A 16,560-nucleotide genomic window follows, 5' to 3' on the forward strand; every position below is an offset into this window, starting at 1 on the left:
AAGCTTTGAATTCCGTTTCCCTAGTTTGTAGGAGCCCAGGAACTGTCTGCTGCACCCAAGGCACAGCTGTGAGGAGCAAGGCATGTCCCATGTTCATTATAGAGATGAACAAAGGCTCCCAGGTCTTGAAAGCTTTCTCCTCATTCCTTCTTTTTGTGGTACTTCCTTGCTCCTTAGAAGAAAAGCTATGATCAATCTAGACAGCGTATTAAAAAGCTGTGACATTCCTTTGTTGACAAAGTTCTGTCTAGTCAAAGCTATGGCTTTTCCAGTAGTCATGTATAGATGTAAGAGTTGGACTATAATGAAAGCTGAGCACCACAGAATTGATGCTTTTGAACTGTGGTGTTGGAGAAGACTCTTGAGAGTCTCTTGGACTGCAGGGAGATCAAACTAGTCAACCCTAAAGGAAATCAACTCTGAATATTCAATGGAAGGAGTGATGCTGAAGCTGAAACTCCAATACTTTGGCCACCTGATGCAAAGAACTGGACTCGTTTGAAAAGACCTTGATGTTGGGAAAGATTGAAGGTGGGAGGAAAAGGGGACAACAGAGGACGAGATGGTTGGATTGCATCACTGACTTCAAGCTCCGGGAGTTGGTGATGGACAGGAAGGACTGGCATGCTGCAGTCCATGGGGTCACAAAGAGTCGGAAACAACTGAGTGACTGAACTGAGTTTCTCTGTCTCATAAGCTGAAATATGCACTTGAATATTTGTTATATTTTGCTTAGTGCTTACTTCTATTTTCAGTACATAAAGCAGCCTTATTTTTGGAGACAGGAAGCCTGTATCCCTTTGATAATCAGAAAAAAAAGTTTTTAAAAAATAACTTTAATTTGCTCCATTTGGACATGTTCAAAACAGCATCCAAACTCTGGAGCTCCTCTCAGCTATTTCCATTCCTCTTCCTCTGCTCCCAAAACTACTTTGAAAACATGAAGAAATTTCATCATTTCTTGTTTACATTTATACTCGAAATTATTTTTTCTCTCCACTGATCTGTTGAAAGCCATTCAAAGCCCTCCACAAATGACAGATTATATATATAAAATATGGAAATATATATATGTATATAGGGATGTCTTTACTTTTAAAAAATGTTGTTTTATTCTTTATTCATTTATTCAGTTGTGCTGGGTCTTTGATCGTTGTTGTGGTGTGTGGGATCTTTAGTTTCAGCATATGTGATCCAGTTCCCTGATGAGGGATCAAATCCAGGCCCCCTCCATTGGGAGCATGGAGTCTTAGCCACAGGACCATCAAGGAAGTCCCTAATGACATATATATATGTCATATAAATGTATGACATAATGACATATATATATTTCTTAAATATATATATATATATATTTAAACCTGATTTGGAAGAGCTCTGCATTAGTAGTAGGACTGCCAACTAAACGGGCTGGGTGGCTTAATGGTGTGTGTGCTCAGTCATGCCTGACTCTTTGTGACCCCTTGGATGGTAGCCCACCAGGCTCCTCCGTCCATGGGATTCTCCAGGCAAGAATATTGGAGTGGGCTGCCATTTCCTTCTCCAGGAGATCTTCCTCAGGGATCAAACCTGTGTCTCCCACGTCTCCTGCATTAGTGTGTGGATTCCCTACCACTGAGCCACCGTTGAACATTAATTGCTTAAAACATTTTCTAGAAAGCTTAAAGAAGACAGTCTTACATATTTTTAAGCTTTTTTTTTTTTACTGAGATGAGTTGCCTCTTTAAGAAACATACTCAGTTCTAAGTCTTCATTCAGCACTTCAAATTAAAATTTTTTTCTGAATAAAAATATTCAAACCACTTTTCTGCTTCAAAGATTTCAAAAGTCTGGCGCCCAATTATAGATGGCTTGCTATCTCAGAAAGAACAGTTCCATATAACAGAATAACATATGGTACAATTTTGGAGTGACACATCAAAGGTAATAGTCTTTATGTAAATCCTGAATATAAAGCAAAAGTACATTTTCTTAATGTGCAGGAATAAGGAATGACAACGATGCCTTCCCATCTGATCATTTTCCAGCTGACACCCTGTGGTAATTGTTCATAAAACTTAAAAAATATTTTGTGTAGTCTTGCCGGGAGAGCAGTTAGTTCTAACTTTCTGCAGCTTGATTGACTTTGGGGGAAATCTACTTGGTTCGCTCCAAGAAAGAGCATGAGAGCTGGATAGGGCTTCACGGTATGAAATGATGGGTAGAGAACCACGCAGAGGCAGCCCCTCTGAGGGGCAGCATGCTGGACCCAAAGATGGCATGACAGGGTGAGACAGGGTTCTGACCCAGCAGATAGTCAGTTAGCTGAAGCTCATTTTAGTGTGTACAAAGTTCAAAAGTAGGGATCTAAAGCAGGTGAGGGCCTCCCAGGTGGTGCTAGTGACAAAGAACTCACCTGCTAACGCAGGAGATGTAAGGGACTCTGGTTCTATCCCTGGGTTGGGAAGATCCCCTGGAGGAGGAACTGGTAACCCATTCCAGTATTCTTGCCTGGAGAAGCCCATGAGTAGAGCCTGGTGGACTACAGCCCACGGGGTCAAAAACAGTTAGACACGACTGAAGTGACTAAACAAAGGGGTGAAGGAGAGGGTGGGACGAATTGAGAGATTAGCACTGACATGTATACACTATCGTTTGTAAAATAGTCAGCTAGTGGGGAGCTGCTGTATAGCAGAGGAGCTCAGCTTGGTGCTCTGGGATGACCTAGAAGCGGGGGTGGGAGAGGGAAGGAGGCTCAAGAGGAAGTGGATGTATGTATACATAGAGCTGATTCACGCTGCACAGCAGAAACCAATACAACACTGCAAAGCGATTATACTCCAATAAAAATAACTTTTCATTTATCTTAAAAAAAGAAAGTAGAGCCAGGGTAAAACTGAAAAAGCAAACCACTGGAACTGGAACTTAAACAGAAGACTCTAGGGATATCTGTTAGGTTTTATTCTCCAGTTACCAATTTCTAGAGTTTATCAGTCTTGAGTGAGTAAAGCAGGATATGTCAGTATTACACATGTTACACTTAATGGTATATGCTTCTGTTGTTGTTCAGTCTCTAAGTCTCGTCCAACTCTTTGTGACCCATGGCCTGCAGCACACCAGGCTTCCCTGTCCTTCACCATCTCCTGGAGTTTGCTCACACTCATGTCCATTGAGTCAGGGATGCCATCCAGTTATTACATCCTCTGCTTAATATAACTGTTAATCAGCTTATACATTTTCTTCTCACAACAAACTAATTTGTCTTCGTTTTCAATGTCTCAAATCAAAGAACATCTTTCAGGTGATGGTGCATTAGTCCCATTCACCTTCAGTCAGTTCAGCTGCTCAGTTGTGTCCGACTTTTTAAGACCCCATGGACTGCAGCACGCCGCAGGGTCGCAAAGAGTCGGACACGACTGAGGGATTGAACTGACTGAAGGTGAATGGGACTAATGTAGTCATCTCAAATGGCATCAACTCACCTCAGCCACAATTCTAGTGTCTATGAAGGGACGGCTCTGGACTGAATCTACAAGACCACCCCACTTATCTCCATTACACATCAGTGCCTTGACACTGTAGAGTAACAAGTCATTAAATTTTGCTTAAACCAGTTCTATCTGATTTGTTAACTAGCATACCAACCTTATAAAACCATGTCTAAATTTTACAAGATGCATATAGTCTTGTTATGAGAGGGTGCAACTGGAGGTTTGGCATTTTTATTCCATGTGAATCTGAAAGAGCATTAAAAATTCAAAGTCTCATTACACTGGCACTGCTACACAGTGTTTCACTTTCTCTAAAGAAATAACTTGGAGATCACAATACATTTCAGATCACATAGGGCCACTAGCTTCTGTTTTTTAAATCACTTCTTCCAAATCTCATAGCAGGATAGCTAAGAACCAGATGGTTATAAATGGGCAATTCTATTACGCAGTGACTGAGTCAGCTACAAATATAAGTTGTTACAACTTCATTCAAGTTGTCTTTTGTATCAAACAATCGATAAACCAAAAAGTCTCCCATTATCCCCAAAGTAAAAAGACTGCTCATAAAAGAGCCTTCCTGACATCACTTGAACTTGAAGAAGTATGTTTATCCACAGACCATGTGACTGAGCAGCTGCAGGGAACTTTTTTCTAATGTCGCACCCTGATTTGACTTCTTAAAGTGTTAGTCACTCCATCATGTCTGACTCTTTGCGACCCCATAGATGTAGCCCACCAGGCTCCTCTGTCCATGGGATTTTCCAGGGAAGAATACTGGAGTGGGTTGCCATTTCCTTCTCCAGGGGATCTTCCTAAACCAGGGATCAAACCTGGGTCTCCTGCATTGCAGGCAGATTCTTTACCATCTGAGCCACCAGGAACGTTGACTACTTAAATGCAATACTGCCGGGAGCCATCACGGGAGATCCCACCCATGACAAGGTCATGTGGAAGAGAACTGTTAAGCAAGGCTTCAGGACTCAACGGGCTCCCTAGGCTTTCTCGAGCATCTACCCCCAAACCAGAATCTGTCTGTTTTACTATTTCATGACTTTCACCAACTCCTCTGACATTAACAGGGGGCTTTTCCTGACCACCTTTCTCTGGAGAAAATTAACTTAGGGCTATAGCTAATAAGTCTCCTGGACATGAGAGGAATATTTCCAATCAAAACCCCTCTGTTAGCATTTTAGCTTGCTTGGCAGATATATCCAGACTCTTGCAGCTACACATGTGATTATTTATAGCCTCCGAACTGTGAGAGGCATGGAAAGCCTAAAACATAGAGCCTTTCAAAGAGTTAAAAGTTATTAGAGTAGTGCTAATGTAGGATTTCATTATTGGGCCAATGCTTGTTGCTAAGTTCCCATATCTCTTATCCACTGTGCACCTGGGAGTGCATTAGTTAACATAGTTGGAAAGTAAGAAAAACAAGTGTAGCCTTGAAATTAACCACATCAAACTTTTGAGCTAATTGGTTCTTTCTTGTAACTTACTGCACCTTTGCTCTGTGAGAAATGTAACTTGTTTAATACTTTTTGAGGCTGACATAGATTAGAAATATAAGAAAAAACATTTCAAAGGAAAATAAGTTTTCTGGTTGGGAAGCCTTTATCAAAAGAGGGTCATAAAATGTTCACAGGCCTCCAAGGCCAGAAGATAATGTGCACAATATTGTTTATGGGAAAGGTTTGCAGAAAAAATCCTGGTTTCGATAAAGACAAAACAGATGTAATGTTTGGGCTGACTCTGTATGACTCTGCATCTTTCATTTCCCTCTATCTACAAGTAAAGGTGTAAAAGACCCTTTTGAAAATAAAAACAATGGGCCTCACTTGAAAAAGCTTGGTCACCCCATGTTTTTCTTTTCTCTCTTTTTTTCTCTCTTACTTTCTTTTTTCAGGCTGATCCCTTGGAGCATAGAGGCTCCCTGCGTTCACTTATCTGCCCAGGTTTCTAAGACCTGAATGGGAAGACGCTCTGCGTCTTCACTCCCTCGGGAGACCGGGAAGGCACCTGTGGCCTCCATGAACAGGGCAAACTTCTTGTCTCGAAGTTTTATTGGCTTTCTATGTAAACCAAGGAATATCAGCCTCTTTCTCTCCTCTATTTTCTTATCTACAATATTCTTTCCTTATCTCTCTCTAAATCAATCGCCGACGCCGTTTTTCCTTCAGGTTCCCCTGGGTCCTGCAGGGGCTGGACCCCGGCACAATACAATTGATATCCTCCTTACTGGATAAATACCAGCTGTTATTTTAAGCTCTGCAAACCAGATTTTAACAACTGAAAGTCATATTTGACTATGAACTGAACAATCATCAGAATTTGTTAGTTGTTGCACTAGCTTACTTTTATCAAATTAAATTTAATACTACAAACTTGAAAACTTCTACAACTTGGGGCCATACTTGAGGAGATTTTCCTTCACCCTTAAGCAGAAGTTGAGCCCTATATTATTATTATCCTATTATTATAACTGCAATTTAATTACTATTAAGTAATCTACATGGTTCAAAGGAGTTCTTAATCAGGAAAGGGGAATTTAGAAAAATCAAATAAAAAGCATTTTTGGTAAAATAACACACGCATATTTTATTATAATATTAATGAATAAGTAATTGGAGTTTATAGTAGTCCAAGAATATATTCTTACTCCAGTGCTTCTAAACCTTTAATGCAGATGCGTAACCAGTTCATTTCTAATGTTCACAGGTCCGATGCCACAGGTGGGAGGCAATACAGGTTTTGCAACTGCATATACAATAAAAATGTTAGTCAAAAATGGCTTAAATGTGTGCCTATTACCTGTCAATCTAAATTCAAGAGTGATCTTTGACTGCATCTTTTTTGGACTTATTTGTCGGAGGAAAGAGTATTGGAAACCTGAGAAGCAGAAAAAACCATAGAAAATCCTCTGGAAAAAAGATGTCTTCTTAAAACAGTAATAAAATATAAGATACAGGTATATTTTACTGACAAATATAAACAATTACAGGGAAAGACATTATTTTAAAATATAATGTTTTCTTGGAAACAAACCTAAAGGATTTGGAAAATACAATGTGAATAAACTGAAACAGGTATTAACTGATATCCAGGTATTCTAGGTATAAAGTATTACTTGTGTAAAAATTTTTAAAATTTTAATGATAAACATATCAATATGTTGGATTTGGGTTTTACACAAATAATTTTCATTTTACTGTGGGAGAATTTATTCAATTATGAATATTCCATTATAAATTCTGAATGGGAGAAATTATAAAAATAACTGTATTACAGAATAAATTCAATGCTTCAAGTAATTATTTAGGAAATTAACTAGGTTGTTCAGACTTTAAATATTATTTGTTCTAAATTATTTGGAGATAACTTTTCAGATTTCATATACTGACAAAGACATAGCTGAGTTGTTTTTTCCTTTTCTCTTTTCCTTAATGAATATAACAGAAACTATTACCCAACCTCTGGGTTTTCAACATCTAAGCAATCTGCTTATTCACCAGAAGGACTGATGCTGAAGCTGAAACTCCAATGCTTTGGCCACCTGATGCTAAAAGCTGAGTCATTTGAAAAGACCCTGATGCTGGGAAAGATTGAAGGCGGGAAGAGAAGGGGACAACAGAGGATGAGATGGTTGGATGGCATCACTAACTCGATGGACATGAGTTTCAGTAAGCTCTGGGAGTTGGTGATGGACAGGGAGGCCTGGCGTGCTGCAGTCCATGGGTTCGCAAAGAGTCAGAGACGACTGAGCGACTGAACTGAACTGAAGCAATCTGCTCTTTTAGTCACTAGGAAATGTACATACTCCAAAAAAAGAAGAATGAACAAAGGCTTTCTTTTCAGGGAATAGTAAATGCAGAAATTTTCATTTGTATTCGAGAATGTATTACTCACAGCAGTTACAGCAGACCTGGCGGGCTGTGGTGATTTGCACACACACACAGGACACTGATCACCATCCCCCACTCACCATCACAACACAGAGCAATCTGTTACTTGGCAATGTAAGCAATTTTTCCCATGAGGCAGTCAAATTAATCCCTTAAACTTGTTTGGAAAAAGGAGAATGATACACATATCATGATAACAAAAATTAAGTATAAATTTTACTCATTGACTAATTCAACAAATGTTCCTTAGCACGGTGGGAGGGGAATTTTTGTGGTGCGGGGGAGAAAGACACCAGAGTCGTGTTTTCATTGAGCTTAAAATCCCACAGAGCAGAGAGATTCTGAAGAGAGTACATGAAGTCCAAGCTCCAGTGCTGGGGGCGGGGGGGCGGGGGGTGGCGGGTGTGGAGGCATGCCATCCTAAGCTGAGGATGGAAGGAAACAGGGAAGTAACTGGGTGAAGTGTGTGTGAGGGCTCACTAGGCTGGGGGAGCCCGTGCAAGGACCACAGGTTAGGAAGGAGCAAGACACCCATGTGACCGAGTGCACACGTGTCTCTGTGCTCGTGAAGCATACACAGGCTGCATAGGTACACATTTAGATTTGTTTTTGTTGCTTGTTGTGATTACTGTCAGTTTCTTTAGAGAATATTAGAATATACCACTTCCTATTTCTGCAATTCTCTCCCTACTCAGTTTTTAACTTAAAAATACATCATCATCTAGATGGCTAGTGCGAAACCGCTATGTAAGACAGGGAGCCAGCCTGGCACTCTGTGATGACTTGGAGGGAAGGGATGGTGGGAGGGGAGGGAGGTTCACAAGGGAGGGGACATATATAATTATGCATGGTTTGCATTGTTGTAAGGCAGAAACCAGCACAGCATTGTAAAGCAACTTTCCTCCAATTAAAATATAAATGAAAAAATATATCATAGATGACCTTACAGATAACTGATATAGATCTAATATTTTATTGCAAATTTTACTGAGATAATTGTAGATTCATACATCGTAGTAAGAAATACTACACAGAGACCCTGCGTATATTTTGCCTACTTTCCTCCAGTGTTAGTATTCTGTGAAAGTATACTACAACATCATAACCAGGAGATTGACATTGGAAGATCACTGGTTTTATTCAGATTTCCTCAGTTTTACCTGTGTGTGTATGAAGTTTGACACAATTTATCACTCGTGTGGGTTGTGTATGCACCACTATCATCAAGATAACCACTCAGTTCCAACAGAAGCTCATGTTACCCTTTTATGACCACACAGTCCTGCTCTCACACACCCAGTTCAGTTCAGTTCAGTTCATTTGCTCAGTCGTGTCCGACTCTTTGCGACCCCATGAATCGCAGCATGCCAGGCCTCCCTGTCCATCACCAAATCCCGGAGTTCACCCAAACTCATGTCCATCAAGTCAGTGATGCCATCCAGCCTTCTCATCTTCTGTCATCCCCTTCTTCTCCTGCCCCCAATCCCTCCCAGCATCAGAGTCTTTTCCAATGAGTCAACTCTGTGCATGAGGTGGCCAAAGTACTGGAGTTTCAGCTTTAGCATCATTCCTTCCAAAGAAATCCCAGGGCTGATCTCTTTCAGAATGGACTGGTTGGATCTCCTTGCAGTCCAAGGGACTCTCAAGAGTCTTCTCCAACACCACAGTTCAACAGCATCAATTCTTTGGTGCTCAGCTTTCTTTACAATCCAACTCTCACATCCATACATGACCACTGGAAAAACCATAGCCTTGACTAAACAGAACTTTGTTGGCAAAGTAATGTCTCTGCTTTTGCAAATGCTATCTAGGTTGGTCATAACTTTTCTTCCAAGGAGTAAGTGTCTTTGAATTTCATGGCTTCAATCACCATCTACAGTGATTTTGGAGCCCCCCAAAATAAAGTCTGACACTGTTTCCACTGTTTCCCCATCTATTTCCCATGTCATGATGGGATCAGATGCCATGATCCAAGGCCCTATCCCTAATCTCTGGCAACTTACATGTCCTCCATTTGTAAAATGCTTCATTTCACAGATGCTGTATAAATGAAATCACAGAGTGTATAATCTTTTGGGGCTGTTCTTTCTTCACTGGGCATAATTCACTTGAGATTCCTCCAGATTGCTATATGTATCAAATGTTTGCTCCTTTTTACTATTGAGGAGTAGTTCATGGGGTCGGTATACCACAGTTTGTTGAAGCATCTCTGGGCTCTTTCCAGTTCTGGACTACTATGAATAAAGCTATTATGAGCACTTTTTGTACAGGTGTGTGTTTGTGTGTGTGTGTGTGTGTGTGAGTATGTTTTCTTTTTTTCTCTTCCTGAGATACATATTCAAGAGTGCAATTGCTGGATTGTGTAATAATTACATATTTAATTTTATAAGAAGCTGCCACCCATTTTCCAGGGTGGCTGTACCACGTGACATTCCTACCAGCAACGTATGAGTTGATCCAGTGTTCCTGCAACCATACGAGCATTCAGTGGTCTCACTTTTTTTTTTTTTTTTTTTAAATTTTAGCCATTTAGACAGATGCATAGTGATGTCTCCTTATGGTCTAATTTGGATTTCCCTGATGACTAACTTTTCAAAAACTTCATGGTTACATTCACATACGCATGTGCCTGTGCTAAGTCACATCAGTCGTGTCTGATTCTTGTGACCCCATAGACTGTAGCCCACCAGGCTCCTCCATGAATTTCTCCAGGCAAGAACACTGGAGTGGGTTACCATGCCCTCCTCCAGGAGATCCTCCTGACCCAGGGACAGAACCCGTCTCCTGTGCCTGCTGCATTGGCAGGCAGGTTCTTTACCACTATGCCACCTGGACACCTCACATATGCATAATTTCATACAAATGGGACAGTCTGTATACTGGATATTTTTTTCTGTTCACTGTATTTTCTTACTTTTCCTTTTTGCTTGCTGATTTTACCCATCTTCCTTTCTATCCCACTTCATTATCATCTCTTCTCACCCAGGTAATGCTTGTGAAGACACACACTCTTTCTCTCACTTTTTATTTTACAAAATGTGGCTCAGTACATTCTTCTCTGCTGGTTCTTTTGCCTGAAGAACTACACTTCACAAAATGCCTTTAAGTTAATTGGGTTATTTAGAATTCTTTCTAGTGATTGTATAATATTTCATGATAAGGATATACTATGACTTATTCAACAATTTTCTTGATAGGCAATCGGCAATTTTGTTATCATTACACATAATGTATAATACACCAAATACGTTCCCCAAAAGGTTCACTGAGTCAAGGGTATACATGTTTACAACAGCAGTTGTCAGTTTTCTTGAAAAAATAATTGAAACAATTCACATTCCCACTAACCATTATGACAGTACAATTTTATCTGCACTTTCATTCCAAATAAATGTGAGAGCTCGTTTTAATCTTGGCTTTAATCTTGTTATTTTGATTTTCACAACTCTGACTGCTTTTCAGTGTAGTCTGTTTCCATATAATTTTGTCATTTTAATAAAAGATATAGACTACTGCATTTTAGTATCTATCTAAAAAACATAACTTCCGAGGAAAAGTACTCAAATTCCTTATCGGTTTTTAAGTACTTCCTTTTTTCCCACTGGCATGCCATGAAGTTAAGACAATTTAAAAAAGCTGTGCCATGACTTTTTAAACATTTTTACTACCATCTAAAAGCAGATTGTTACATCAACATATTAAAAATGGTTTAAAAAATAATACCCTCAAATTAATCATAATTTAAGCTAGCTGAAAACTCTCTGCAAGAATTGCACATAGAAGCATTCTTCATTTTTACACTTAGATCGTGCCTCAGCTTCACTGTCAGGAAACTCTTCTCTTGGAATTTAAGGCCATTTTCTTTGAGTGAAGAGACCTTCATTTCTCAAAATTCTACCATGAAACCACCACCAATGACAAAGTAAACAAAATCTTCCAATTTCAGACTTGGGGTTTATAGCTGTGAGCCTAAATTTCAGAATTAGAGCAGAAACCAACACAATGTAAAGCAACTGTTCTCCAGTTAATAATAAATAAATTAAAATAAAAAAATAAATTTCAGAATTATGTAGAAACATAATTCACTATCCTTATCTGAAATAATAGCCTCCAGTACTGTCTCTGTACCCGAAACACAACTCAGGACAACTGAAAACTGTAAAACAACAGTGAAAACTGAAACATACAAACAACAGAGAAAATGACATTTTATCTGTTTTGGAAAACTAGTTTTCTGGGAGTTATTAGGTTTAATCTAAGACATTATTTAAGAGCTCAGAGAAAACTGAAGTGGTCAAGTAGTAAGACAGTGAACAAGAAGGCACAGATGTTAATATATGATTATTCATGGATATTAATATATGATACTAGCAAGGCTGGGACAGGTTCTATTATCACATGGGGATTTATATTACCAGAAAGACTTCTATTCAACCACCACAAAAGTCAATTCTAAATGATGAAATGAGGTCAGATGGCAATTGAAGAAAGTATATAAGAAGGATAAAGGCATTCAAGGAAAGAGGAACACTCTTGACACATTCTAATTCAATTTAGCAAAACTAAGATAAGTGTAGGTGAGTAGGTATGAGCAATTTATTTAGGCAAAGTGATCTTATCAGTCTTGAATAATATAATCCAGTAATAAATACACCTATAAACTTTAACCATAAATACAGAAGGTTTACTCCTTTTAAAAAGTTACTTAACAAAGCATCTCCTAAAAGACTTAACCATTATTTTAAATTCACATCTTTCAAAGACGTAGTGCTTTCTGCTTCCATCCAGTATAAAATGAAAACACCATTCCATTGAGAAAAATCTTTAAAAAACTATAATAAGCCAACTAATATATTACACAGTACAGGGATTCCAGGGCTTCTCGGGTGGCTCAGCTGGTAAAGAATCCGCCTGCAATGGGGGAGACCTGGGTTCAGTCCCTGGGTTGGGAAGATCCCTTGGAGAAGGGAACGGTTATCCACTCCAGTATTCCAGCCCAGAGAATTCCTATGACTGTATAGTCCATGGGGTCACGAAGAGTCAGACACGACTGAGTGACTTTCACTTCTCACAGGAATTCCAAAATGAGAAACACCACGAGTTCCAAAGGTAAACTGCCTAGTGTCTCAATAATGTCAGAGAGCTTTATGAACTGGGATGCTAAAATTCAATCTGAAATGTATTTAACTTGTAATACTGAGGATCTATGAAAGCAACCAATTGCTCACAGGTCTGCTCTGGAGTGTCTAGGGACCGTGGCTGTGCTCCCGTGCCACACTTTTACACTGTTAACGCCTTACCACCTGCCTCCAACGGCACTTGGCAAGAGCCAGAGCACATGTCAGGAGCTTGCTCTAACAAACACCCCCACAGGCATTGTTTGCTTAATTCTCCAAGCTTGGATGGAAACCTCAGAAGTCCTCAGACCACCTGGGAACAAAATCCAGACACAGCCAGATAACAAACAGGCACCCATAAGATCTGTAGCAACAGAGAGACCAAGCTTACTAATAGTCTTCCACAGCACATTCTCACCACAATAAGCCATGCAGTTCATAGGTGGATCTTAATCCATCTGGGCTCTTGTCTCAGAAGCAGCTCCAGGGCTGTGATTGCTTACCTGATTCACAAGCAAATGTCTTTGATGTTTCATCATGAAAGATAATTGCCACTGCATGCTTCTTTGTCTCTCGAGGCAGCCTGGTTATATTTTTGATGTTGTGCAGTTCAGTTACCTTGAACAAAAAACATTTTTAACTTAGCATACAGTACATGCTCTATGCTGGGTGCGCACACAAAATGATCCGTTATTACTGTCCTAAGTCACTTTCCAATGGATATTTTTACTTGTTTCTAATTAACAGGAGCCATATACCATGCAGAATGAAAACAAAATACTTTTTTGATGCCATCGATTGTGGTTATGCTTTGCTCAATTTTGAAAGAGTCTAAAAATTATGTAGAAGAATAACTCTGAAAGCAAGGACTCCCGTGTTTTTTAAAAATTGTTATCTTTTACAAACAATAGCCAGTATGACACACAGAAGAGTCTCAATAAATTTCCATTAAATACTGATTGGATTTAACATCTCAGCTGTCTTCTAAAACCCACTCATCATGCAAGTCCCTGGTAGAAATGCAGTCTAACTGACACCTGTCAATCAGCAGACAGTGACTCTAAAATTCTGGAAACATTACATAAAAGCAATGGACTTCCTTCCCAGACCAAACCACAAAGTGTTCACGGACGCTTATACCCCTGATCGCCACCCTGTTCTCTCACCAAGGCTCATTCGTGATTTATGGACCCACGTTAACACCTCTACTCTTTTAGCAACTAATAATTGTAATGAACAAGTATTTTAGCTCTCAGTTGTACGGGTATAAGGCTTTCTGCTGTAACTTGTGCATTTTTATTTCTCTTCACAGTCCCTAGAAATGAGCAGTTTATCTACTTCCCCACTTACTCTGCAAATACAACTTTACGATAAAAATGTGTGAGTTAATTTCTAAAATGCACTCAACATGCTACGTCAGTATTTTCTTCTAATAAAAGATCCAACAGGTTCATTTTCATTTCCATTTATATAAATACTTAAAATTTTCTCTTCAAGTTTCTTTGACCTATGTGCATTGTTCACTCTCCAAGTATTTCAGAATTTTCTAGCTATTTTCTATTATTGGTTTCCAGTTTCACTGCATTCTAGTTTAATTTCATCTGGTAGAGAGAAGGTATGCTACGGTTTCCATTTTTAATAAATTGGTTATGTTCTATAGCCCAAATTACCGCTCAAACCAGTGGACAATTACACTCATCTCACATGCTAGTAATGCTCAAAATTCTCCAAGCCAGGCTTCAGCAATACGTGAACCATAAACTTCCAGATATTCAAGCTGGTTTTAGAAAAGGCAGAGGAACCAGAGATCAAATTGCCAACATCCGCTGGATTATTGAAAAAGCAAGAGAATTCCAGAAAAGACATCTATTTCTGCTTTACTGACTATGCCAAAGCATATTTTGAATATGCTTTCTGAATAGTTTAAGTCAACTTTTTGGCTTAGTTTTAAGCCAATTTTTTCACTCTTCTCTTTCATTTTCATCAAGAGGCTCCTTAGTTCTTCTCTTTCTGACATAAGGGTGGTGTCATCTCCATATCTGAGGTGTTGATATTTCTCCTGGCAAACTTGATTTCAGTTTGTGCTACTCTGCATATAAGTTAAATAAGCAGGGTGACAATATACAGCCTTGGTGTACTCCTTTCCCGATTTAGAACCAGTCTGTTCCATGTCTAGTTCTAACCGTTGCTTCTTGACCTGCATACAGATTTCTCAGGAGGCAGGTCAGGTGGTCTGGTATTCCCATCTCTTGAAGAATTTTCCATAGTTTCTTGTGATCCAAATAGTCAAAGGCTGTGGAGTAGTCAATAAGCAGAAGTAGATGTTTTTCTGGAACTCCCTCGCTTTTTTGATGATCAAATGTTGGCAATTTAATCTCTGGTTCCTCTGCCTTTTCTAAATCCAGCTTGAATATCTGGAAGTTCATGGTTCATGTACTTGACTTGGAGAATTTTGAGCATTACTTTGCTAGTGTTTGAGATGAGTGCAATTGTGTAGTAGTTTGAACATTCTTTGGCATTGTTTTTCTTTGGGATTGGAATGAAAACTGACCTTTCCCAGTCTTGTGGCCACTGCTGTGTTTTCCAACTTTGTTGGCATATTGAGTGCAGCGCTTTCACAGCATCAAATTTTAGGATTTGAAATAGCTCAACTGGAATTCTATCACCTCCACTAGCTTTGTTCACAGTGATGCTTCCCAAGGCCCACTTGACTTTGCATTTCAGGATGTCTGGCTCAAGGTCAGTGATCACACCATTGTGGTTATCTGGGTCATGAAGATCTTTTTTTATACAGTTCTTCTGTGTATTCTTGCCACCTTAAGGATTCTTGCCATCTCGCAGATATGAGAGTTGGACCACAAAGAAGTCGGAGTGGCGAAGAATTGATGCTTTTGAACTGTGGTGCTGGAGAAGAGTCCTGAGAGTTCCTTGGACTGCAAGAAGATCAAACGAATTGATCCTAAAGGAAATCAACCCTGAATATTCACTGGAAGGACTGATGCTGAAGGTGAGGCTCCAGTATTTGGCCATGTGATGTGAAGAGCTGACTGATTAGTTAGAAAAGACTCTGATGATGGGAAAGATTGAAGGCAGAATGAGAAGAAGGCAGCAGAGGATGAGACGGTTTGATAGCACTGCTGACTAAATGCACATAAATTTGGGCAAATTCTAGGAGACAGTGAAGGACAGGGAAGCCTGGCATGTTGCCATCCATCAGGTCAAAAGACCTACACATGACACAGTGACTGAACAACAACAAAGTATGATTTTCTATATCCACATATTTTTAATTTATAGATGTCTTTACATTTATGGTGGGTTTCTTTATGACAGTGTATAGTTGCATCTTGTTTGATCCACTCTGACAATCCTCATCTTCTAATTGGTGCATTTAAGCCATTGATATTCAAAGTAAATATCAGTGTAACTGGACTAATATATAGAATACTTGTACTGGTTTTCTATTTCTTGTCCATCTTCCCTGTTTCTATTTTATCTTTCACTTTTTTCCTGTCTTTTGTGGTTTTAATTGTGAATTTTATATGATTCCATTTTTCCTCCTTCCTGACATGTTATGACATGATGTCATATATGACATCATATATATATTTATAACTGTATACAAAATCAAAAATATTGCTGATGCTATTTTGAACAAACTGTCACCTGTTAGATCAATTAAGAATAAGAAACAATGAAACTTTTTATTTTATCTCCACTTACATCTTTTTGATGCTTTTCCTTTCTTTATATAGATCTGAGTATCTAACCTACATTATTATTTTCTCTAAAGAAATAATTTTAACATTTTTTACAAAGTTTTACCAGCAATAAATTCAGTTTTGTTTGAAAAAGTCAATTTCTGCTTCACTTTTAAAGATAATTTTACAGGGCATATAGAACTCTAGGTCGATGGGTATTTTTCATCTTAAACATTAAATATAGTTAGCTCTCGATATCCTAGGGTTCCACATTGTCAGATTCAACCAACCTTGGATTGGGTACTACTTTTACGATCCACAGTTGGTTGAATCTGAGGACATGGGACCCGCAGATATGAGACTCAGCTGT

The 16,560-nt window shown here is 39.0% G+C and overlaps 1 protein-coding gene across 1 annotated transcript in view; it reads right to left on the minus strand.

The window, feature by feature from the left end:
* DOK6 (docking protein 6) overlaps positions 1-16,560 on the minus strand; it is a 395,605-nt gene that overhangs the window by 224,286 nt on the left and 154,759 nt on the right. Inside the window, exon 3 of the mRNA XM_068993932.1 lies at positions 12,993-13,107. Coding sequence (XP_068850033.1) covers positions 12,993-13,107 — 115 coding nt within the window. The remainder of the gene's footprint in view (positions 1-12,992; positions 13,108-16,560) is intronic.

Source organism: Capricornis sumatraensis, chromosome 21, assembly GCF_032405125.1.
Source record: "Capricornis sumatraensis isolate serow.1 chromosome 21, serow.2, whole genome shotgun sequence".
Lineage (NCBI taxonomy): Eukaryota > Metazoa > Chordata > Mammalia > Artiodactyla > Bovidae > Capricornis > Capricornis sumatraensis.